At 38.3% G+C, this 23482-nt stretch overlaps 3 protein-coding genes across 4 annotated transcripts; all 3 read right to left on the bottom strand.

The window, feature by feature from the left end:
• Nucleotides 1–203: 203 nt before the first annotated feature.
• Nucleotides 204–22996, bottom strand: LOC134654378 (inositol polyphosphate multikinase). The gene is made up of 7 exons (XM_063509843.1): nucleotides 22856–22996; nucleotides 6106–6306; nucleotides 5241–5486; nucleotides 3708–3896; nucleotides 2566–2758; nucleotides 1231–1351; nucleotides 204–563 (listed from the first exon to the last, which is right to left on the bottom strand). The coding sequence occupies exons 2-7, from the start codon at nucleotides 6293–6295 to the stop codon at nucleotides 204–206; spliced, it is 1299 nt and encodes a 432-aa protein (XP_063365913.1). The 5' UTR covers nucleotides 6296–6306; nucleotides 22856–22996.
• Nucleotides 11343–17002, bottom strand: LOC134654263 (probable 3-hydroxyacyl-CoA dehydrogenase B0272.3). Of its 2 annotated transcripts, none has more exons than XM_063509729.1 (2): nucleotides 16874–17002; nucleotides 11343–11578 (listed from the first exon to the last, which is right to left on the bottom strand). In XM_063509729.1, the coding sequence occupies exons 1-2, from the start codon at nucleotides 16992–16994 to the stop codon at nucleotides 11343–11345; spliced, it is 357 nt and encodes a 118-aa protein (XP_063365799.1). In that variant the 5' UTR covers nucleotides 16995–17002. The 2 variants fall into 2 exon arrangements, with proteins under 2 accessions (XP_063365799.1, XP_063365801.1); XM_063509731.1 differs by lacking the exon at nucleotides 16874–17002 and adding an exon at nucleotides 16353–16481.
• LOC134654264 (probable 3-hydroxyacyl-CoA dehydrogenase B0272.3) lies at nucleotides 13392–22735 on the bottom strand. The gene is made up of 6 exons (XM_063509732.1): nucleotides 22578–22735; nucleotides 22123–22293; nucleotides 21096–21197; nucleotides 19551–19636; nucleotides 17231–17445; nucleotides 13392–13647 (listed from the first exon to the last, which is right to left on the bottom strand). Exons 1-6 carry the CDS (start codon nucleotides 22686–22688, stop codon nucleotides 13412–13414), a joined length of 921 nt encoding a protein of 306 aa, XP_063365802.1. The 5' UTR covers nucleotides 22689–22735; the 3' UTR covers nucleotides 13392–13411.
• Nucleotides 22997–23482: the final 486 nt, after the last annotated feature.

The raw sequence follows: 23482 nt of genomic DNA on the forward strand, positions 1-23482 counted from the left end.
TGGGGTTGGCAACTGTCAAAGGTTTGCATAGATGGCGCCATCATAGCTTGCCCCTTTTTCTATGCGACGGCATAAAATTCCATTAAAAAAACAAAAAATTATAGTTCTAGGGATTGACAGGGCAAACTATGCTGGCGTCATCTGCTAAATACTTCCAGCCAACCTCATTGTGGTCAAAGGATTAAGAAGTCTTGTCACTAAATTTAAAACACTTGATCATCAGTCTCCTTCAAAAACGCCTCAAAAATCTCCACAAAACCGTCTATTCCGTCCCTAAAATTCTCATCCACCGCCATTTCATCTTCTTCATTGAAGAACGCATGCGCGAAATCTATTATCTTGACTGTCCCCCATTGGGCGGGGTTTGGGGAATCCCCGGACAGTTGGTCCAAGATGGCTCTGTAGTTCATCCTGATCTTTGACAGTTTGTCCTCATAGTTGTGGTCGAAGGAGTGAATGTGGTTGATCTTTTCGAGCGCTTCGCTCCAGGGGGAAGTGACAGCGGGAGGGGGGGAGAAGCTTCGCTGCGCTAGTTGCATTGAGGTTAGGGGTACGGAGTTTACCTGGGAATATAAAAATTTGAAGATAATGTAAATTTAAAAGTGGAAAAATTACTGTCTTGGGGGGTGATACTTCAACTCACGGCCTGGATCACAGAAGACAGTAATTTTTCCATTCTTAAATTTATTCCAAGCTTTTAATAGCATCGTACGCAGACGTTTCTGCTTGTTAAAAATTAAAATTGAAGATAATATAGTAGAAAAAAAAATCGATATAATAAATATTACACAAATTGACTAAGTCCCACGATAAGCTCAAGAAGGCTTGTGATGTGGGTAGGTACTCAGAGAACGATATATATATAATTTACAAATACATAAATACATAGAAAACATCCATGGCTCAGGAACAAATATCTGTGCTCGTCACACAAATAAATGTCCTTACCGAGATTTGAACCCAGGACCATCGGCTTCACAGGCAGGTATTTCAGGGAGTGTTATCAATATCATCATATAATTCCTATATTAACGTTACCATTATTGTTAATTTCTGGGAGTTATACATATTACTTAATAATAAACATTCTTATTATTGTGCACCCTAAAGTTACAAAAAATGCCACGGGGTCTCTCGACGAGTGTGTACAGCGGGCATTAAGTGACGATTCACAAAACCTATCGCAAAAACATAAGGTCCCCCGATAATTTCTGTACGTAGTGTACGTACCTTTGTATAGACAGGTCCCTTGGAAGAGATCTGCCCGCTGAAGTTGGAACCAGAGTCGCTATGCATGGAGTGTATGGACTTGCGGCGCCCCACGGGCTCGGAGCGGCATTTCGGTCGGGCCCTGGACAGGAAATGTCATTATTAAATTATACAACGGGACTTAATCGCGTATCTAAGTTTTAAGATTTACCTCCGACGTTTCGAGGACGGCGTTGTCCCCGTGGTCTCGGAGAAGACGTGTGAAAGATGTGTAAAAATCGTGAAAGTTTAAATCAGTGTTAGGAAATGTCATATTTATAGTACGTCGATTTCAAGCTGGCCCCGAATGGCTTTACCCTTTGTCTATTGTTAAGTAAATCGGCACGTGCCACTCCCTGCATAAAAAATGGTTCAATCACTTTAACTGGTTATTGAAAAATAACTCCTATGGATATTGCAATAAGATTCAAAATGAACAATAATTTGCCATTTCTTGTGTAGCAGGGACCACCCAAGTACTGAGTGCCGGCTTACCCTTTTTTTCGCAGGCAGCGGCACGTGCGGTTTTACTTAACACAATAGACAAAGGATTAGCCGTTCGGGGCCAGCTTTCAATCTACGGACTATATAACCTTTTCGGCGCCGTGTCAAACACAAAAGCTGTCACTCGGACGCCAAGTCACCGAAGTATCAAAACTGAAATTGGACTTTATGCATGTGCACGTAGGTCTATGTTGCTCTGTGGTATGTGACCGATTAATCCGTCTTTGGCGTTTGGACCTGCGGTGCTGATATATCCGTCATTGGCATCCAAAAGGTTAATAATTCTTCATTCGCGGTAGTCCCACAGAACATAATGGTGCTCCTACACTGGTAGTTATATTTCACACAACGTGCTGCAAAATTACACATTGCAACTTTGCGTCTTGGTGTACATAATAATCCTTATCCAGGCTGCACCAATCTACAAGGTTTTCCAAAAAAATCCAAATATATTCCAATGGGGTTGGCCGGTCGAAGTATTTAGCAGATGGCGCCATCATAGCTTGCCCTGTCAATCCCTAGAATTGTGTCAAAAAAAAATTTTTAGAGCCCTTTACGTGAAATCTCATAGAAAAAGGGGCAAACTATGATGGCGCCATCTATGCAAACCTTTGACAGTTGCCAACCCCATTAATCCAGCGTTGATGATTCGTTTTAAGACAAGTCACATTTCCCGAAAGTCCAATCTAATTTGAACCTAAAATCGGAATGCTAAAGTTGACATTTTAGTGGTGTGAATGTGGTCGATAAATCATACTATGCCTGGAAAAGGGTTAAGCGAAAGATAACTACTAAAACGGCAATAGGACTCACGAGAGGACATCCCCCTCCCCGCAGCAGTCCCTCAGCTTGGTGGCATCATACGCGAGCAGCAGCGAACACGAGTATATCTTGACTGAAGTCTGTCTCGACGCCCATTTCTGTATCTTCCATAATGTTGTTAGGAACTGCAGGATCAGCGCGCGGCAGAGGTTGGCGCCGACGCCGTTTAAAAAGTTACGGATGGCTGAAAAAATAATAATATAAATCAGGAAAAAATATAAAAAAGCGGCCAAGTGCGAGTCGGACTCGCCCATGAAGGGTTCCGTATTTAGGGGATTTATGACGTATTAAAAAAAAACTACTTACTAGATCTCGTTCAAACCAATTTTCGGTGGAAGTTTGCATGGTAATGTACATCATATATTTTTTTTAGTTTTATCATTCTCTTATTTTAGAAGTTACAGGGGGGGGGGGCACACATTTTACCACTTTGGAAGTGTCTCTCGCGCAAACTATTTAGTTTAGAAAAAAATGATATTAGAAACCTCAATATCATTTTTGAAGACCTATCCATAGATACGCCACACGTATGGGTTTGATGAAAAAAAATTTTTTGAGTTTCAGTTCTAAGTATGGGGAACCCCAAAAATTTGTTGTTTTATTTTTATTTTTGTGTAAAAATCTTAATGCGGTTCACATAATACATCTACTTACCAAGTTTCAACAGTATAGTTCTTATAGTTTCGGAATAAAGTGGCTGTGACATACGGACGGACAGACAGACGGACAGACAGACAGACAGACATGACGAAACCATAAGGGTTCCGTTTTTTGCCATTTGGCTACGGAACCCTAAAAATCGCCTCGAGCGAACTTTTGGAAACCCCGTTCTGTCGCTCGTTCTAGAGTTGAATACTCGTAGAGTGATTCTCGATTTTGTGTAGCCCGAGCGAAGCCGGGGCGGGTCGCTATATAAGTAATCTATAATGTAGGAAATATAGTTGATTTTGTTTTGTTTTAAAATAGAAAGAAAAAAAAAATCAAATGCAACTCTGTTCCAATTGAACATGATTTAAATTTCATTGAAAACAATATATAGGTACTATAGGTAAAGGTAAGACCATAAGCTGTTTTGGCTGTGACGATTTTTTCTGTACCAAAAAAAAACAGTTTTTGCCCTTTCAAAAACCTACCATCTTTAACTGCTTGTCCGTGTAACCTTTTCCCATAGTCCTTGTTGTATTTCAGCAGTTTCCCAGTAGACAGTCGGTACACCTGGAACCCTGGTATGCAGAACCCGTATTCTTCTTTGCACAGCTTGTATTTGCTTTGTTCCTTCTGGATTTTCTCTTCTGTGGCCAGTTGGTCCCAGGTTCTTCTGCCTAAGGGATAGCAAAATATTTTAAGATTAAATGCATATATGACTTAGGTTGACTGCTATAGTTATTAGCCCCTCCATAGGGTATTTGACTGTATTTTAAATAAATTATATTACACCATGCATGAAATAAAGCGCCAAAAGATTATTAGTTATTTTTGGACACAATTTCTATTTTGAAACTCCGTATAAAACTATAAAGAGTAGATAATTTTGATTGTGAGGTCACATGCTAGGCTTTCATATAAATTCCGTAGTATCAAAATCGTTTTGACAGTTCGAAAAAAGAAACTGATTTGACTAGTAGTCAAATACCCTATTATTATTAACCACTCTTAAGTCTTAACAATTAGACTTCTATTGCCTTGTTTCTTTCTGCCTTGTATGGAGTGGCCAATAATTAATAGCAGTCACCCTACTCGTAATGGCGGAGTCGTGATAAAATTATTTTTTGAAGCATGCATTCATATTATCAGACTATCACACAATGAAGATAAGATATTATGTAATACGTCACAATTAATAATAATTTACTAAAATACCTACACTACAAACAAAATATTCACTCGCATAATGTCTTTAGCAGAGAAACGAAACGTTATCTGGCTCTATCGTACTAATGTAGAAGAGCGATGGCGAGACGCTAGGATATAGGCCCCCTGTAACATTTATTAGTATAGTGAATAGTATTAGTATGTGTAACGTGTTTTAAATACGTGTTATTTCATAAAAAATTGTAACAAATATGAAACATAAATCCTTACTAATATTATAAATGGGAAAGTACTTAACTCTCTGTCTGTTACTTCTTCATGCTTAAACAGACTATTTTAAGCTACTTGGCACAGAATAAATAATAGTACGAAGTACAGAAGACTCACTCTTTAACAAAACGCGTCTGTTACGATCAGCACAGATATGGCCGCTAGGTGGCGACAGCGCCACGCGCGGCTTATGGCTTTCCCCAAAATTGGGGCCGAACGGATGTACTTTTAACGACTTACCTGTAGCAAAGCGACGAAATCGCGGAGTGAGACACGCCTGTACTTGGGTCATTTATTATTTTGTTGTCGTTTTTTCGTTTTTCTCAGATTTTGATAACATTTGGTGAATAGATAGAGTTCCTTATTCTGTACAACATAAGCTTAATTTCACTGTAGGTATGTCCTACATAAGCTTCCACTGAGTTACGGAAAACGTATGGAATTTTCCGTAACTCAATGGGAATTTTCATACATTTTTTTGTCCCAAATTTGGATTTCGTGTTTATTCCAACCAGAATAAGGGGCTTTTTAAACCTACCAATTTTTATCAAAACCTGACAAAAAATATAAAATAGCCCCCTTACCAATTTTGACATCCATAATACAAGGTTCAAGCATCCTCTGCACCACATCTTCCAATATAATATACTCCTGTTCATGAGTGTTGTACGTGAACCGCCGGCACCCATAGTACTTGGGTACTAGAGTACCCAGCTCCATTAGATCCGGGTCTTTCGTGATGGACAGTCGCTGGTAGAAGTCTATCTCTCGCCGTTGGCATTCCTTGATGATGGGCTTGAGGATGGTGCCGTTGTTGCATTGGAGGAGGCCTGGAAGAGAAAGGGTTGATTCAACGATGTATTTAACAAATCGGGGGCAGAAGCTAGACTTTAAATCTTAGAATGTATTATATTTTTCGTAACTCGGTCCCGCTTAACTTTAAGAACCTCGTGTCAGAGCCCTGTGTTTCTCATAGGCCTGTACAGAGTTCACAAAGGTATGACTAAAGGCCTGGCCGTTTCTCGTTCGATTTTCGGTAGTCCCCATAGTGGACTTGGTAGATGATACTTGGTAGTGTGGGCGATGATACCTACCTACCTAGAAACCTAGTATCTGAGCTCTCTCTATGCCCAGCGGCTTGTTTCTCATATGCCTGTATCTCCACGGAGTCGAACGGCATGACTAAAGGAGAACTGGATGTTTCTCGTTCGATCTTCGGTAGTCCATAGTGGACTTGGTCGTGGCGCTGGCGATGATACGTACCTAGAAACCTAGTGTCTGAGCTCTCCCTAATATGCCCGGAGACTTGTTTGTCATAGGCCTGTAACGCATAGGGGTGTACGCAATCGAACGTCATGACTAAAGGCCTGGCCGTTTCTCGCTCGATCTTGGGTAGTCCACAGTGGACTTGCTACGTACATTAGCATTACCAACGTGTACAGTACGTACCTAGGAACCTTGTATCTGAACTCTCTCTATGTCCGGCGACTTGTTTCTCATAGGCCTGTATCTTTACGGAGTCGAACGGCATGACTAGCGGCCTAGCCGTTTCTCGTTCGATCTTGGGTAGCCCGTAATGGACTTGGTATATGGATCGGACGCGCCGCAGCGTTCGAGGCTTGGTCGTGGCATCACTCATTTATCTCGACTCTGCGGACCATAATAATAAAGGAATAATAGATAGGTAGGCTAAAAGGTAGGTATTTATTTTTAATTAAGTTTTATATGCAATTTACGCTACGTATGTATATGTACGTATATGTAGGTACCTATTAAACTGTAAATCAAACAGCCATATAAAAGAGTAAACAATACGTAATAAAATGACACCCACAAATAATTAAGATTTAAGACTTTAAAAAAGCTGCCAAGTGCGAGTCGGACTCGCCCATGAAGGGTTCCGTATTTAGGCGATTTATGACGTATTAAAAAAAAACTACTTACTAGATCTCGTTCAAACCAATTTTCGGTGAAAGTTTACATGGTAATGTACATCATATATTTTTTTTAGTTTTATCATTCTCTTATTTTAGAAGTTACAGGGGGGGGGGGGGGGGACACACATTTTACCGCTTTGGAAGTGTCTCTCGCGCAAACTATTCAGTTTAGAAAAAAATGATATTAGAAACCTCAATATCATTTTTGAAGACCTATCCATAGATACCCCACACGTATGGGTTTGATGAAAAAAAAATTTTTGAGTTTCAGTTCGAAGTATGGGGAACCCCAAAAATTTATTGTTTTTTTTTCTATTTTTGTGTGAAAATCTTAATGCGGTTTACAGAATACATCTACTTACCAAGTTTCAACAGTATAGTTCTTATAGTTTCGGAGAAAAGTGGCTGTGACATACGGACGGACAGACGGACAGACTGACAGACGGACAGACAGACAGACAGACAGACATGACGAATCTATCAGGGTTCCGTTTTTTGCCATTTGGCTACGGAACCCTAAAAATGAAATCAATCGTTGCTCTGGTTAATCCCCTAGTGTTTACAATGATACAAGTACGTGTGATGATAGCAACATATTCACTATTTATTACATTGTACAGTATCATCACTTTCGTATGAATGAAAATCCTATAAATGAATATATGAATGACAAATAAAAATCACATAATAATAATGCACCTAAGGTTTTTTGATTGATTGATTGATTGATAAATTCGGGATAGCATATTGATAAATTTCCAAAAACTAGCTGAATTCACAAAAAAAACTTTAAATCATCAAACCTGTACTTATAAAATTTCACAAGAATCAGTTGAGAATTGCGACCTGCATTTGAAGAATGTCCAGTCCAGATATTCGGACTTCGGACATACGAAAGCATTTTTGCCCAAGCAGGCCCCGTAATAGACATCGCTAACGCTCCGTAGCAAACGAAACGCAACTGTTATAGTTTGTAGCTTTCTAATAGACCCCGAAGGCTAATCCTATTGTCTATTGTTCAGTAAAACCGCACGTGCTACTTACCTGCAAAAAAGGGTCCTAATTATTCTATTTGGCACCTGAGCGCGGGCTAGTCCAACGCTCAAAAAACCAGTGTAGGTGCGCTCTCCGATAACGCGCCTTTGTTACGCATCTCGATGACACATTTTAGACTGGTTCTGTAGCGTTCGACTCGCCGGCACTCAGTAACCGAAGTACCGATTTTTTATGCAGGTGGTTGTGGCACGTGGCACGAGCGGTTTTTCTTAACAATAGACAATAGGATTAGCCTTCGGGGTCTATTAGAAAGCTACAAACTATACTGTCACACTAATATGGAAGAGTGATAGAGAGACACAAAGGGACTCGATGGCGAAGCGATAGCGATTGTCACCTTGGCTAGGCCGCCTGAAACGGAAACCTTCGCTAACGCTCGGTCAAATAAAACTTCCTTCTATATGGAAAAATGTCCCTCGCAGGAATTGAATCCGAGGCGATTGGCTTAGAATTACTAGATACAATCTTCGTATCATTGATATCTTATTTAGTCTAGATTTAAGATTGATACTTTGATTAATAATTTCAGATCCACGGCGTACATGTAGCTACGGTGTTAGCTTTGCCCACCGTACACTTGTTTGCCTCCGTAGTGAATTGGCAACCTATTTATTGACCGACCGTTAGCGAAGGTCTCCGCTTCAGCTTGTGGGCAAAAATGCTTTCGTAAGTCCGGATGTTCTCTTCTAGGTAGGTACAGATCGCAATTCTCAAGTTTCTCAACCGATTCTCGTGAATTTTTGTGAGCAGATTTTTGTCGTTTTCCGTTTTTGTTTTTTTTTTTTTTTTAAATGACGGATGTATTTGTTCAGTTTAAGAATAAGTTACAGCGAGGTATGTCTACATCTCTCACAGCCACTAGTGATAGGTAAGGTACTGTCGCCATCAGATATATCGGAGCGGCCAAGGTGTTCACAATATCTGAACACCGCACTCTAACGCCATGACAATAGAGGTGTGTTCAGGTATTTGTGAGCGCCTTAGCCGCTCCGATATATCTGATGGCGACTGTAGTACCTATTCAAATTTTAACATCGTACCTAAATAATTACATTAAACTATTTTTGGACTCTAGTTCCTCGATTTTTGGTCATTAGGAAGGTCATCGGATATGATGCTGACATGATTGTTTTTATATAGTAGGAATATATTATTTGATCTTATATTTCAAATATTTAGACCCGGTGTAATAAGCCTTTAATAAAAATACAATTACTATAATATCATGTGAAAAATGTTGATACCAAAAACTACCTCATAATATTTACTCATAGGTAGTCTTTCTGAAATTAAAAAGGTACCTATATATCCGTCAACTATGTATTGAAATCAAAGGAATTATGCAATTGCAATACCTACTTTTTTTAAACTTTATTAAAAACAATACTTCATATATAATTTAGTAGCGTTACTAAATACTTTTTTCACTGACACTGGGATGTTTTTAATTCACTAATTGAAATCTCACTCTACACAACCAACACATTTAAATGTAATTAGCTATAATGCTACAAAACTCAGACCATAAGGAAAACTCATACATGAGTAATACTCATACATGTAATTCAGATGATCAATACTTCAGCCTCTCAGTCAAGAGTAAAACTAAGACACAAATGTAATAAAGGAAGAAATATCGATCGTTTGCATTCGTTCAATCAACTTTACAACGTAAAATCAACCTTATATCATATGAACAAGGTTGGTATTTGAAGATATCATGATATGCGAGTTTGCAAGTATCAATATTATATCTAATCGTTATGAATCGCGATTGGATTTATCTTTAGATATGACGTTCGGTTTTTAAATTCGGGTTTAAATAGCGCAGTCGTAAAAAATATCGAGATCGCAAATTCATTATTTGCGAAATTGAACTTTATGTGTGATTATTAAGGTGCATATTTAAATGGTTGAAGTCATACGTTGGGTATTTTAGGTTTGGATAGGATTTGCGAATAACAAGACGCATATTTAAAGAATGTTATGTTTGTGAAGTCTGCGGTTTGGTTTAGGTACTAGTACTAACAGTAATATTGACTGACCATTAATGGACCTTTTATGTATGTAATAAGGTTTAATAAATGTAGGTAATTTAATTGTGAACGATGCTACGGGTAATACGTATTATATTCAGGTGATAAATGGGTAAAACCAATACTTCATAATAAGGCCATACTTAACACATTCAGTGCCGAAAACCCGACTATCGGGTATTTTATGATTTCGTTCCCAGGCCGGATAAGAAGATCCCGACTAACGAGTCGGGATCTTTTACAGCTTTACGTGACGAAATTTTTGTGGCCTGGCGCGAACGGGTGCTGGGTAGCAATGAATGTGTTAATGTACCTATTTTAGGTATATTCCTGCCTGAGAAAAATGCTGGAACAGATGGGAATATTTGTCCCCGCCGGGAGTAAATGTAGTAAATGTGAATAATACAATACAATATTTAGATCATTTACGTGATCACGTGTGTGTAACTAACTAGTAACAAATTTGTAGATTTATTGTAGTATAGATTGTACTAATTGTTGAAATGACTAGGCGCTCAGTGTTGGCATTGACTATTTTTAACCATTACAAATTGAACCATAAACTGTAACCGTCCGTTACGGTTTACGGTTCAATTTGTACTGGTTAATGGTCAATTGCAATTAACGTTCGGCCAACACTGTAGGCACTAGACTTTAATGCAGTTGTTAATGAAATTTGTATATTTGTAACTAAGAGAATAAGATTGTAATTTCAACAGATTATTTTGCTAAAAATATGCCAGCTCCAGTAATTTTCACGTAGGAAATGTACCAATTATTGAATCAATTAGGTTAATGATAAGAAACTCGTTTAACATTTTTAAGTATTTATTGGCAACAAATAACAGTAACTGTGGGAAAAATACTAAAATAACAATTCGAGATTATTGTGATTTGCAACTTATAACAACTTAGATATAATTCATATAATATAAACATTATTTAGGATTTTTAGGAATACAATCAATATTTTATTTATCGAGAACAAATTACAACTGCAAAACAAATTATTGGGCGATAATATTATTTTACAATAAATTTAAATGCATTCTACTTACCAACTAATCCAAAATAATACAAACAGAACTGAATTAGTATTAACTTATATTATGTTATGACATTGCCTTTTGGACATAACTTATAAATACCTTCCCAACTTCCGTTCACCAACTTGTCCAAAACAGGACTAGAAATGAATATAACATGTTACGAAAATTATAGCTTTCTTAATTACAAAACAAAAAAAACAGTACATCTGGTGCTCCATTACGACACCCTGTGCTATAATAACCACATTACGCAACTACATCGAAAATTGAAAGGGCCGTATATGTACTGCAAAACGTTGTACGATACACGTGCGAATCGCGTTCGCACTTGTATCGTAAATAACGATAACATAACAATTTTAAGCAGCACAGAATTATAGGGTTGATCAACTATTTCTCGTTGTTATTCTGTCCGGTGAGCCAAGAGACAATAGTAGCATAGTTTGTTAGAAGACATTGTACACCACTTTCTTCTGACACGCTTGGTAGACGACCTTCAACAGAAAGGGTTGGTAAATAAATGCCTAAAAATCAGGTTTTAAAGAGTGACCCAGGAGAACGTAACCATGGCAACGAGTGACAAGAAAAAGTTGATTCACCCAAATAAACTACTTCTCATATTTATATATCCCCTCCCCACTTTTCCGCCCAAACTTCCCCTCGTCCACCAGACGGTCCAACACTGGTATGGGCCTAAATATGGGGTCAGCGGTCGCCTCCAACATGACCGCTAGTATGGCCTTCTTGGTGTCGAGGCCGGTATAATCAGACAGCTCGAGAGGGCCCATCGGGTACCCGCAGCCTAGCTTCATGCCCAAGTCTATGTCTTCAGCTGTCGCGTCACCTAGGAATATATTTATAATTATAAAAAAAAACTAAAATTCTTTCGTCATACAGTTAGGTAATAGTAGTTTATGCAACAGTGATATAATAAGGGTTCTTAAAATTCAAGGGTCGAAGTTACAAAACGAGACGTAGTCGAGTTTTGTAAAAAAAGACCCGAGAATTTTAAGAACCAATTATGAGCTGTTGCATACATTACTTTTTCTATGACAGCTGCAGCAAAAAAAAAATTATTATTAAAAAAAAAGAGATTATTAATAAAAAAGAGTTATTATTAAAAAAAAAGTTATTATTTAAAAAAAATTGAGTTATTATTTAAAAAAAAAAAGCGTTATTATTGTAAATGAAAACATACCTCTTTCAATCAAGATGATCGGAACTTGTATCTTTAAAAAAAATAAAGCAGTTGTATTATACTCATAAGATGACTGCTAGAAGTCATCTTATGAGCCTATAGACAAATCATTCAAATGACATTGCTTTAGATATCACTGTCAGTCATTTAATTGACACATTTAAGTGCTGGAGTAGAAAAAATATTTATAAGCTAGTCATACATGCGGAACAAATTATTTACAAAGTGTTAGCATTAGTGTTGCACATATCATTTTTTTTTAAGCTGACAGGAACTTGTGATAGGTTGGCCCTTAAAAAAAGTAAAAGGCCCAGTAAAAAAGTATATAAAGTTGGTCAAGCAGACCTTGTCAGTAGAAAAGGCGGCAAATTTGAAAAATGTAGGCGCGAAGGGATATTGTCCCATAAAAAAATTGAATTTCGCGCCTTTTTCTACTGACAAGATTTGCTTGACCATCTATACCTACTAAATTTATATTGTTATATCTACGTCATGTAAGTAATTACTCATTTATCGTTATCGCACCTTTCAAAGCGCCATCTTATTACCTACCGTAAATCTTATCGCTATCAGTTCAGACATTTATGTCATCGCCATTAACATTGAAAATTATTGTCACAAGGGAATTACCTCTGAGCGTCCGCTGGCTAGCGAGGTTGCACCAATGATTTATAACTCAAGATAGGTTATAGGCGTTCCAAAATTGAAGCGCTTACCTTGTGACAAATTGGACAAGTTGCCTTTAGTCGCGGTTGGACAAGCGAGAAATGTGCACGTGCTAACGAGCTCCCGCACACCGAAAGAGAAAGAGACGACCTTATGTTTAACAACGAGTGTGACAAAGATGGATGGAATGAGAAAATGAATCCAAAATAACGCATTTTTTCGTAGGCACAGATATAAATATGGAAGTATTTTTTGTGCTCCTCAAGTATGAGTATAACCTATCTATGGTTATATAATATCATTGGGTTGCACGGAGCGGTTTAACGAAAAATAGTATGACGGCCTGGCCACGACATTGGGCGACTGACTTCGGCTAAGGCGACAACCATAGGTTGGAGCGAGACGCAGCGATCGGACCTCTCGTTCCCACCTATGGTTGTCGCATTAGCCAGACGCGCAATGTCGTGGCCAGGCCCTGAGCGTTGCTATCTGACGCGTACGCGTGCGACGGAGAATGGCAAGCTCGAAGGGGCCCATAAAAAAGGTTCCTAAATTGTAAAACAATTATTGATAAAAAACATAAGTACTGAAAACAAAACTTTATTTATTATTTAAAAAATGTCATATCAAAAATAAATGTCTATTACAGTCTTAAAGATTAAGGCACTTAGTGCTTATCTAATTATTGTTTATTGAAGATTTATATTCGATATATTAACTACCAAAAAATTAAACTTTAATACAATATTCTGGCTTTAAAAACAATTTTTGGGCGATATTTTAAGAACCATCCCATACTTCGTCAACAGCACCCTATTTCTTATACTTGTAGAACCCCTCGCCGCTCTTGATGCCGAGCTTGCCCTCGGCCACCATCTTGTCCAGGATGGGTATGGGACGGAACACCGGATCTCCGGTCTGCTCGTACAAGATGGCGAGCGCGAACTTGTTCGTGTCCAGGCCCGTGTAGTCCGCCAGCTCGAAGGGACCCATGGGGTAACCTGCGCCTAACTTCATGCCAATATCGATGTCCTCTTTCGTTGCGTCACCTGAAAAAAAAACCGGCCAAGTGTGAGTCGGACTCGCGCACGGAGGGTTCCGCACCATCAACAAAAAATAGAGCAAAACAAGCAAAAAAACGGTCACCCATCCAAGTACTGACCCCGCCCGACGTTGCTTAACTTCGGTCAAAAATCACGTTTGTTGTATGGGAGCCCCTAAATCTTTATTTTATTCTGTTTTTATTAGTATTTGTTGTTATAGCGGCAACAGAAACACATCATCTGTGAAAATTTCAACCGTTTAGCTATCACGGTTCGTGAGATACAGCCTGGTGACAGACGGACGGACGGACGGACGGACGGACGGACGGACGGACGGACGGACGGACGGACGGACAGACGGACGGACGGACGGACAGCGGAGTCTTAGTAATAGGGTCCCGTTTTTACCCTTTGGGTACGGAACCCTAAAAAGATACTTAACCGCCTAAGACCAAGAAAAAAAAAACATTCCAGTGTAATTAGAACCTATAGCGTAGGAAATAGAGTTGATTTTTCTATGTATGAAAGTTTTACTACTTACTTAAATAAAAAAGGAAACTGTTCCATTTTAAAATGGTTTAAATTTCATCTTTAATTTTTTTTATTGCGGTAATTAAATCAAATCTACGAAAATACAGAAGAAACTAGATAAAACATGTTTTGCGCGTAATGTATTTTCGAATCTCCCTCAATAAAAGGAGGATTAATTGTGTTAGGTACAATTTATTCTGGCATTCATGAAGAACAGCTAACTCGATTAATTATTTTTATGAAGTATGTGTGACATGAATTTACGTGACGCCAGTAGCGTGGCGGGTGCGCAGAAAGATATCCTAAAGAACTAATATTCCAATCCAATTGCAAAAGAGATCGAATTGGTCACCATTACTGTTTAAACTTAAAGCACAGTAATACGCAGAAAATACTTACATGCAACATGCAAAACCCAACACCAAAACACACTACAAAAACATGCTGCACTTCGTAAAATAAGTCTTTGAACGCGTTCAAGAGATCGACGTTTCATTGTGAGTTTAGCGCCCAAATGCGCGGATACTATATAAAACATTTGCTAGCGCCATCTATACTTGGTTTTTTTAGCATTAGAAAAAGGGTAGCAATCTTGATGTGTCTTTTTATTGAAATAACAGTATAAATAAAATAGCAACTATTAATCGTGAAAAAAGGTCATTTATCATATTATATGGTATAATAATTGTTACATATTAGCTGCAACTTATTTTTCAAAAGTGTTTTTCAATCAAAATACACGAAGACCACTTACTTTTTTTTTCTTGCTAATCAAAGTTTGATCTCTAAAGCAGTGCCTCAGTCAAGTGGGCTTTTTGCTGAATTAATAAAAAATATGCATGCATCCATTTTCCTTAAAACTAACTTAAAGTAAATTATATCTTTCATAGCCCTAGAGTCTATAATTTTTTTGCCAGCAATCCATTTTTTAAATTGTGATTCAAGCTAATTTATTGACCACGAATCCAAGCGTGTCCTTGCAGGTGACGCAGGTCTTGCCGACGGCTTTGCCCCACTCTGTCATGGTCTGGTAGGTCTCATTATAATTTATAACCTCTAATAGAATGATTGGACTAAACTAACCTCTCTCATACATCCTGAGCGCCTCAGCGCTGTAAGGTCCCAGTAGCCAGTGTTGGCATCAATCTGAACTAAATCAATCCGGATTGTTCAATCGAATTGACGCGTCAATCCGAATTAATCAATTTGAATTGATTCAATTCTGATTGACGCGTCAATCCGATTGAATCAATTGGAATTAACGCATCAATCCTCAATTCGGATTAAATCAATTCTCAATCTAGATTGACCATTGATCGTTGGCACTTTAAAACGATATCTGAGATTTCCAAAGGTAAATAAAGTATATAAAGTAAATGAAATAAATAAATTAAATAAATTAAACTAATAACATAAATGAAATAAATAAAATAAAAAATAAAATAAATAAAATAAAGTAAATAAAATAAATAATTATACTAAATAAATTAATAAATAAAATAAATTATATAAATAAAACAAATAAAATATATAAATAATATAAATAAATAAAACAAAATAAATAAATAATGTTAATAAAGTAAATAAAATCAATTAAATAAATTAAATAAATAAAGTCAATAAAATCAACAAAATATAAATAAAATAAACAATTGTTACCGAATTGATAGGATTAAGCGTAAAGAGGGGTTTTCCGGTCCTTGGGTACATACAAAGTAATCGTCAATCCGAATTGATGATTGAGGATTGACCGATCAATTCGAATTAACGATTAGTAATCGTCAATCTTCAATCAGTAGATTTAGAATTAGTTTCGTCAATCGTCAATTCGAACTGATCGGTCAATCCTCAATCGTCAATTCGAATTGATTTTTTGCCAACATTGCCAGTAGCCTATTAACCACGAAGCCAGGCGTGTCCTTGCAGGTGATGCAGGTCTTGCCGACGGCCTTGCCCCACTCCATCATGGTCTGGTAGGTCTCATTATAACCTCTAATATAATGATTGTACCAAACTAACCTCTCTCATACATCCTGAGCGCCTCAGCACTGTAAGGTCCCAGTAGCCTATTGACCACGAAGCCAGGCGTGTCCTTGCAGGTGATGCCGGTCTTGTCCCACTCCATCATGGTCTGGTAGGTCTCATTATAACCTCTAATATAATCATTGTACCAAACTAACCTCTCTCATACATCCTGAGCGCCTCAGCGCTGTAAGGTCCCAGTAGCCTATTGACCACGAAGCCAGGTGTGTCCTTGCAGGTGATGCAGGTCTTGCCGACGGACATGCCCCACTCCATCATGGTCTGGTAGGTCTCATTATAACCTCTAATATAATCATTGTACCAATCTAACCTCTCTCATACATCCTGAGCGCCTCAGCGCTGTAAGGTCCCAGTAGCCTATTGACCACGAAGCCAGGCGTGTCCTTGCAGGTGATGCAGGTCTTGCCGACGGACTTGCCCCACTCCATTATGGTCTGGTAGGTCTCATTATAACCTCTACTATAATGATTGTACCAAACTAACCTCTCTCATACATCCTGAGCGCCTCAGCGCTGTAAGGTCCCAGTAGCCTATTGACCACGAAGCCAGGCGTGTCCTTGCAGGTGATGCAGGTCTTGCCGACGGCCTTGCCCCACTCCATCATGGTCTGGTAGGTCTCAATATATAATCTCTAATAGAATGATTGTACCAAACTAACCTCTTTCATACATCCTGAGCGCCTCAGCACTATAAGGTCCCAGCAGCCTGTTGACCACGAAGCCAGGCGTGTCCTTCCAGGTGATGCAGGTCTTGCCGACGGACTTGCCCCACTCCATCATGGTCTGGTAGGTCTCATTATAACCTCTACTATAATGATTGTACCAAACTAACCTCTCTCATACATCCTGAGCGCCTCAGCGCTGTAAGGTCCCAGTAGCCTATTGACCACGAAGCCAGGCGTGTCTTTGCAGGTGATGCAGGTCTTGCCGACGGACTTGCCCCACTCCATCCTGGTCTGGTAGGTTTGGTAGGAAGTACTGTTCTCATTATGACCTCTGGATTGGACCAAACTAACCTCTCTCATACATCCTGAGCGCCTCAGCGCTGTAAGGTCCCAGTAGCCTATTGACCACGAAGCCAGGCGTGTCCTTGCAGGTGATGCAGGTCTTGCCGACGGACTTGCCCCACTCCATCATGGTCTGGTAGGTCTCCTCCGAGATGTGGTCTCCCTTGATGACCTCGAGCAGACGCATGATGGGGACAGGGTTGAAGAAGTGGAGGCCGCCGAATCTGAAAATGGGAACATATACCACTAAAGTGTCATTCTGAGCCGTGAGATTACGAGCGCAAACTCTCAACTACGTCAGACCACTTGCTCCCTCCCTCAAGGCAGTATTTTAGCCTGCACCCTATTCTTAGCGTACATCAACGATCTGCCTAAAGTTTTAGATAAAAGTACAAAATGTGTCATGTTTGCAGACGACGTCTCTTTGCTATTTAACGCTACGGACAGTACCGAAGCCAACCTAAAACTTTCGACCCTCTTACACACTGTCAAAAAATGGCTTGCCGAGCATAATTTAGACATAAACCTACAGAAAACAAAAATCATTCAATTTAAACCGACACAGAAAAGACCATTAGAACTAGAACTACAAATAAATAACAATACAATAGAAGAGGTTAATGATTTCAAACTATTGGGTATAACTATAGATTCAGGGCTAAACTGGAAAGCGCACGTCCAAGGCCTTAAAACAAAAATAGTCAGATTTATTTACGCTCTTGGCATATTAAAAGCAAACACGGATTTTGAGTCGGCTTTATCGGTATATTTTGCATATATTTACTCTGGCCTCCGATATGGCGTACTTCTCTGGGGTGATAGCACAGACGCCAAAGAAATATTCATTTTACAGAAAAAGTGTATACGAATCTTAGCGAATGTACACATTCCTAACAGCTGCCGGCCTCTTTTTATCAAATATAAGCTGTTGACACTACCCTCAATATACATAATGGAGGCTGCACTTTTTGTCAGACAACATACAGAACTATTCCCACCGAAAATCGATACGTATAAAACTAGAAGCCAATATAGAAATAAGCTGTTAGTGCCAAGATCTACCTTAGCTATGTATAAAAAAGGACCGCAGTACAAATGTATACAAATTTTTAATAATATCCCTAATGCTATCAAAGCCGAACCAGATGACAAAATGTTTAACACTAGACTAAAAACCCTGTTAATAGAAAATTGTTATTACACAGTCAAATCGTTTCTCGAAGATAATACGCTAGATAATAAGTATGACATTGAATTAATTTAGGATTTAATTATTATTTTTTTTAAATTATAGCTTGACCTACTAGTACCAACAATAAATCTACTATTAACTATACGATTAGAAAAGACGTCCGGAAAATAAACTATACTATATTTTGACAAAATAATTCCATTAACTATTTAATATTCCAATTTATTTATTGACATTGTAATCCTGAATTAATTTATGTGACTATGTAGATGCTATTTTATTAAATAATTGGTAACTTTAAATGATTATGTTATATAACCTGATAGAATCGTATAAAGTCCTATATAACTGTAAATATAAGTACCTACTATTGTGTGCCCTTACAGGGTGTCATGAACTGACCTCTTAAATTGTAACACCTTATTATGTACATGACAATGCAATATTGAATAAATGACTAAATGACTAAATGACTAAGGAACTTGCTAATTATGTAAACAAACCGCCATATTAAAATTATCTCTGAATGTCAGTTTACTAGTGACTTTTTTTTACATAGTTAGCAAGTTCAATAGAATGACACTTTACACCTTATAAAACAAAGTCCCCTGGTGCGTCTGTAGGTCTGTATGTTTGCGATAAACTCAAAAACGACTAACCGGATTTTCATACGGTTTTCACTTATCAATAGAATGATTCTTGAGGAAGGTTTAGGTGTGTAATTTGTTAAGGTTTTGTGTCACTACCTGTGCGAAGCCATGGCTTTATATGTGATACTCGGCAGGGCCCCAAAAAGAAATCTTATTTCAATTTGATATGTTAAGGTACCTATATAGTTTCCTTTATTCTCTCTGGGTTACAAGGTAAGATGGCAGTCAGATTTTAGGTTGCCAAGCTGCTCCTATGCTCCCTTTGTACAGTCGTCATGAGATAAATCGGAACGGCCAAGGCGCTTACAAATATCTGAACACACCTCTATTGTCAGGGCGTTAGAGTGCGTGTTCAAATATTGTGATCACCTTGGCCGCTCCGATATATTTGATGGCGACTGTACCTACCTAAGTGGCAAAAGTCTAAACGACGTTAAAAGGATGATGATTTAATAATAGATCGTACGATCTTTAAATTATACTATACCTGTCTTTCCTCTTAATACCAGCTCCGATAGCATTGATGGATATCGAGGAGGTGTTACTGGCCAGGATTGTGTGTTCGGGCGCCAACTGTAATAGTACAATTATAGTTATTTGCAGTCTTGAGCGTTGCGAGGGTTTCAAGGCACGAGGGTTAAACAAACTTTGCCACAGAGTGACCGAGTGAAACTCAAAATTATTCATCACATTAACGCAAGGGAAATCAGTTAGTATTTAAAAAAAAACCGGCCAAGTGCGAGTCGGACTCGCGCACGGAGGGTTCTGCAACATCAACAAAAAATAGAGCAAAAAAATCGTGTTTGTTGTATGGGAGCCCCCCTTAAATATGGATTTTATTTTATTTTAGTATTTGTTGTTATAGCGGCAACCGCGATACATCACTTGTGAAAATTTCAACTATCTAGCTACCGCAGTTCATGAGATACAGCCTGGTGACGGACGGACGGACGGACGGACGGACAGCGAAGTCTTAGTAATAGGGTCCCGTTTTTTACCCTTTAGGTACGGAACCCTAAAAACTTCAAACGAAATCAAACCAAATGACGAATCAAAGTCAAATGAACGATAACGGAAACAACTCAAAATTGGCATCAAATTACTTTGCCACTTGTGGATAAAATGCAACTTTCTCATTCGTTTTTGAACAATCAAGAGAAGCTTTACGTGCTGGTGTGGTGAAAAATATTCAAAGTGAGGCAAAAGTCGCTCGTGTCATGAGCATAGAGAGATAAGCTTTAACATTGTCGCCTGGGCCGGATCTAGGGTAGAGCGAGTGGAGCGGCCGCTCTAGGCGCCGGATGGCAAGGGGGGGGTTTTAAAAGACGCGAGTGTGGCGAGAGGTGAGGGGGGGGGGGTTGGAAAATACGCTTGAAAACTTCAATGAAGGGCGCCAAAACCCCATTTCGCCCTGATCTCGGACTCGGGCCGGCACTGATTGTCGCCTGGCTGACGGGACACGACGACAGTAAGAAATAGCTGATTCACTGACCTTTGATATTTCTTTAGCAAATATTCCTTTACTCTTATATACTTAATATCAACAGAGATAAACGATAACGGAAAATATATTTGAAATAAAGTTAATCCATGACCGCAGGATATCAAAACAGATATCCTTCAGCAGTATCTAAGGACATATCTAATCAAACTGCATTATAAAAACATAAAATCCGTGTTTTTTAAGTTAAACCAACATTTTGGTACCTAAACATGTATTAATTACTATGGTTTCTACATTTATATATAAAGTGTCATTCATTAGAACTTGCTAACTATGTACTAACTCCATCTCATCCCGTGGGTGTCGTATAAGGCGACTAAGGGAAAACTGGCGACAGATATGCATATGAGCAAGGCTCGCCCGTATCCTTAGCGGGGTCCTTGCTCACAAGAACTGTGCGCGCGCCACATCGGAAAAAAAAAAAAAAAAAACTATGTACTATGTAAACAAACCGCCATACTAAAATTAAGAGGATGATTCCAGAAAGGAGGAAAAAGGGAGAAGAGTATGAAATTATGAATATCTCACCGAGTCCAGCTTATTGAACAGCTCCTGCTTCACGCCCAGCTTTTCCACAATGGCCTCGATAATCAGGTCAGCGTTCACACCATCCTCGACCTTCGTAGACACCTGGAGCATAACCAAAGTTTTTGATTGTAGATAAGTTGTGGTCATTGAAAAAAAAAGTGTCCAGAAAGTTTGAGAGCCAAACTAGTGCTAACTAGGTGCTATATGTAGGGCTGCCATCTCTAAATTCGCCGAACACGGACATAGACTTAAAAAAAAACCCGGACATTTGGCGTAAGTCACATTTTTTCCCCAACGTGTCCGAAGATAATATAAAAAACAATCGCTTTTTTTTTTCATTCTAAAAAGTTTTCGGGTACCTCCCCGGACGGCCTCCAAACTAGGACAAATCCAGGGAAACCGGAGGGATGATAGCCCTAGCTATATGGAACTATGTTTTGTTGCAATTGATTTGACAACTTTTGACAATGAGAGAGAGTTAACAATATGAGTAGCAACATCTATATATAATATATATTTGTACTGTTGAGGTAATATTTAAGCAAAACAGATAAATTATCAGTCTTTATTTGAATATTTGTCTGATGTGATGTTATATCTTATCAACAAAGCTTACTACTTAGTTCAGTGGTGGGCAAAGTATGGCCCGCAGGCCAGCTCCGGCCTGCGAATGGATTTATCCGGCCCGCCGTCGGTCCTATAAAATAATTGATATATGGCATTGGCCCACGATTCAAAAATAAATCGCAAATCAAAATACATTTTGGCTACAATTTTGGCCCTCCACTTAAATTTCCTAAACTTTCTGGCCCCCTATGAAGAAAGTTTGCCCACCACTGACTTAGTTAGACATAGTTACACATATGTATCACTAGTTTTAAAAAGTAATAATAAGTTTGTATTTCCAATATTTTTAAATCAATTTCCAACTTTTTAAATTATGTCTTTACTAGAGAAATTTGATCATTCATCCAAACTATTATTACCTACCTAGATATTTCATACTGTAGTTATTTCAATAACTAACCTTAATCCTACTGGCAGCATCCTGGACGAATGCCTCCACCTTAGCCGCATCATCCTTGTGGACTTTCTTGGCGACTCGGGTCAGGTTCTGCTGGATGGACTTCTGAGCCTTCTCCAGCAGCTCCGGCTTTAGGTCCACGATGGTGACATTCTGCCCTGCTTGAGCTGCTACCTTTATAGATCATACTTTTTTTTTTAATAAGTGCAAAACTCGTCTTAAGTTAGCTCTTATTTCTAATAGTTACTAAAGCTGGTTTAAAGCACTCTGGTAAGAAATATATTTGATGCATTGTGGGTCTAGAAATTCTGGTACACATAAGTATAGTATTAATAGGTAATCTTATCACGTCATATTTTAAAATGTAGCAAGTCACTTTAAACCTGTTTTCCAATCACCCAGACAATGTTATTCAAAGTCAAATTCAATTAGCATAATATAAAAAGCAAACGACTTACCTGAGCAATGCCCGACCCCATCAACCCTCCGCCGACAACGGTGACCGTTTTCACCGCATTTAAAGAGGATGAGCTCGAAAAGGCTCTCGTAAGAACAGATAATTTGTTCATCTTGATGACAACTGTGGGAGAAAGCCGGTAAAACTGACGACGCGCCGCTAGTTACAACGGGGGGGCGGAGAGATTGTCATAAATATAAATCCAACAGTCTGAAGTTCACTCACGATAACAAAAATGTTTGCGAACGTGAATACAATTTATAGATAACAGCCACATACCTGTCGTAAAAGCAGCTCTGCACCGACATATGGATTAAGGAACACATTTTAAAGCACTATAAAAACTTGTAGTAATTAAAATAAATTATTATGCGATAAAATCAGGTTTCTATTTTATTTGTTTTGTTTTGTTATCCTAGGTCGTATATTATAATAAAATTAGTATTTGATTAGAACAGTATAAAATATTTATTTACGTTCCGATCTATGTAAAGTTGTAAGCATCTGATAAATAAAATCACTGGTAAATGTTTATAAACTTGAATGTTAATACATACACAATAAAATAAACTTTAATTAAAGTATTATTAAACTAATCTAACGCCATGAATTCTGAAAATTATGTTCCTTAAACATTTAATTTTTTAGCCTAGCTTATATAAGCATGAAACATTACATGAGTATAATGAATCGCTTCTGTCACAATGACAACCGTTTTGACCATGTTTGAGGGCAACGTTCGGAATTTTACATTTTACGACCATTTGGTTGTTGATTTTATCACGGATATTATTCAATATACTGGGTCAACCAAATCTTGTCAGTAAATAAAATAGGAACAAAAAAAACTATGCTCATCCTTTTCTTTTGGGTGCTAGTACTAGTGTAAGACAAAGATAGTATGAT

This window comes from Cydia amplana, chromosome 14, assembly GCF_948474715.1.
Source record: "Cydia amplana chromosome 14, ilCydAmpl1.1, whole genome shotgun sequence".
In the NCBI taxonomy this organism is placed as follows: domain Eukaryota; kingdom Metazoa; phylum Arthropoda; class Insecta; order Lepidoptera; family Tortricidae; genus Cydia; species Cydia amplana.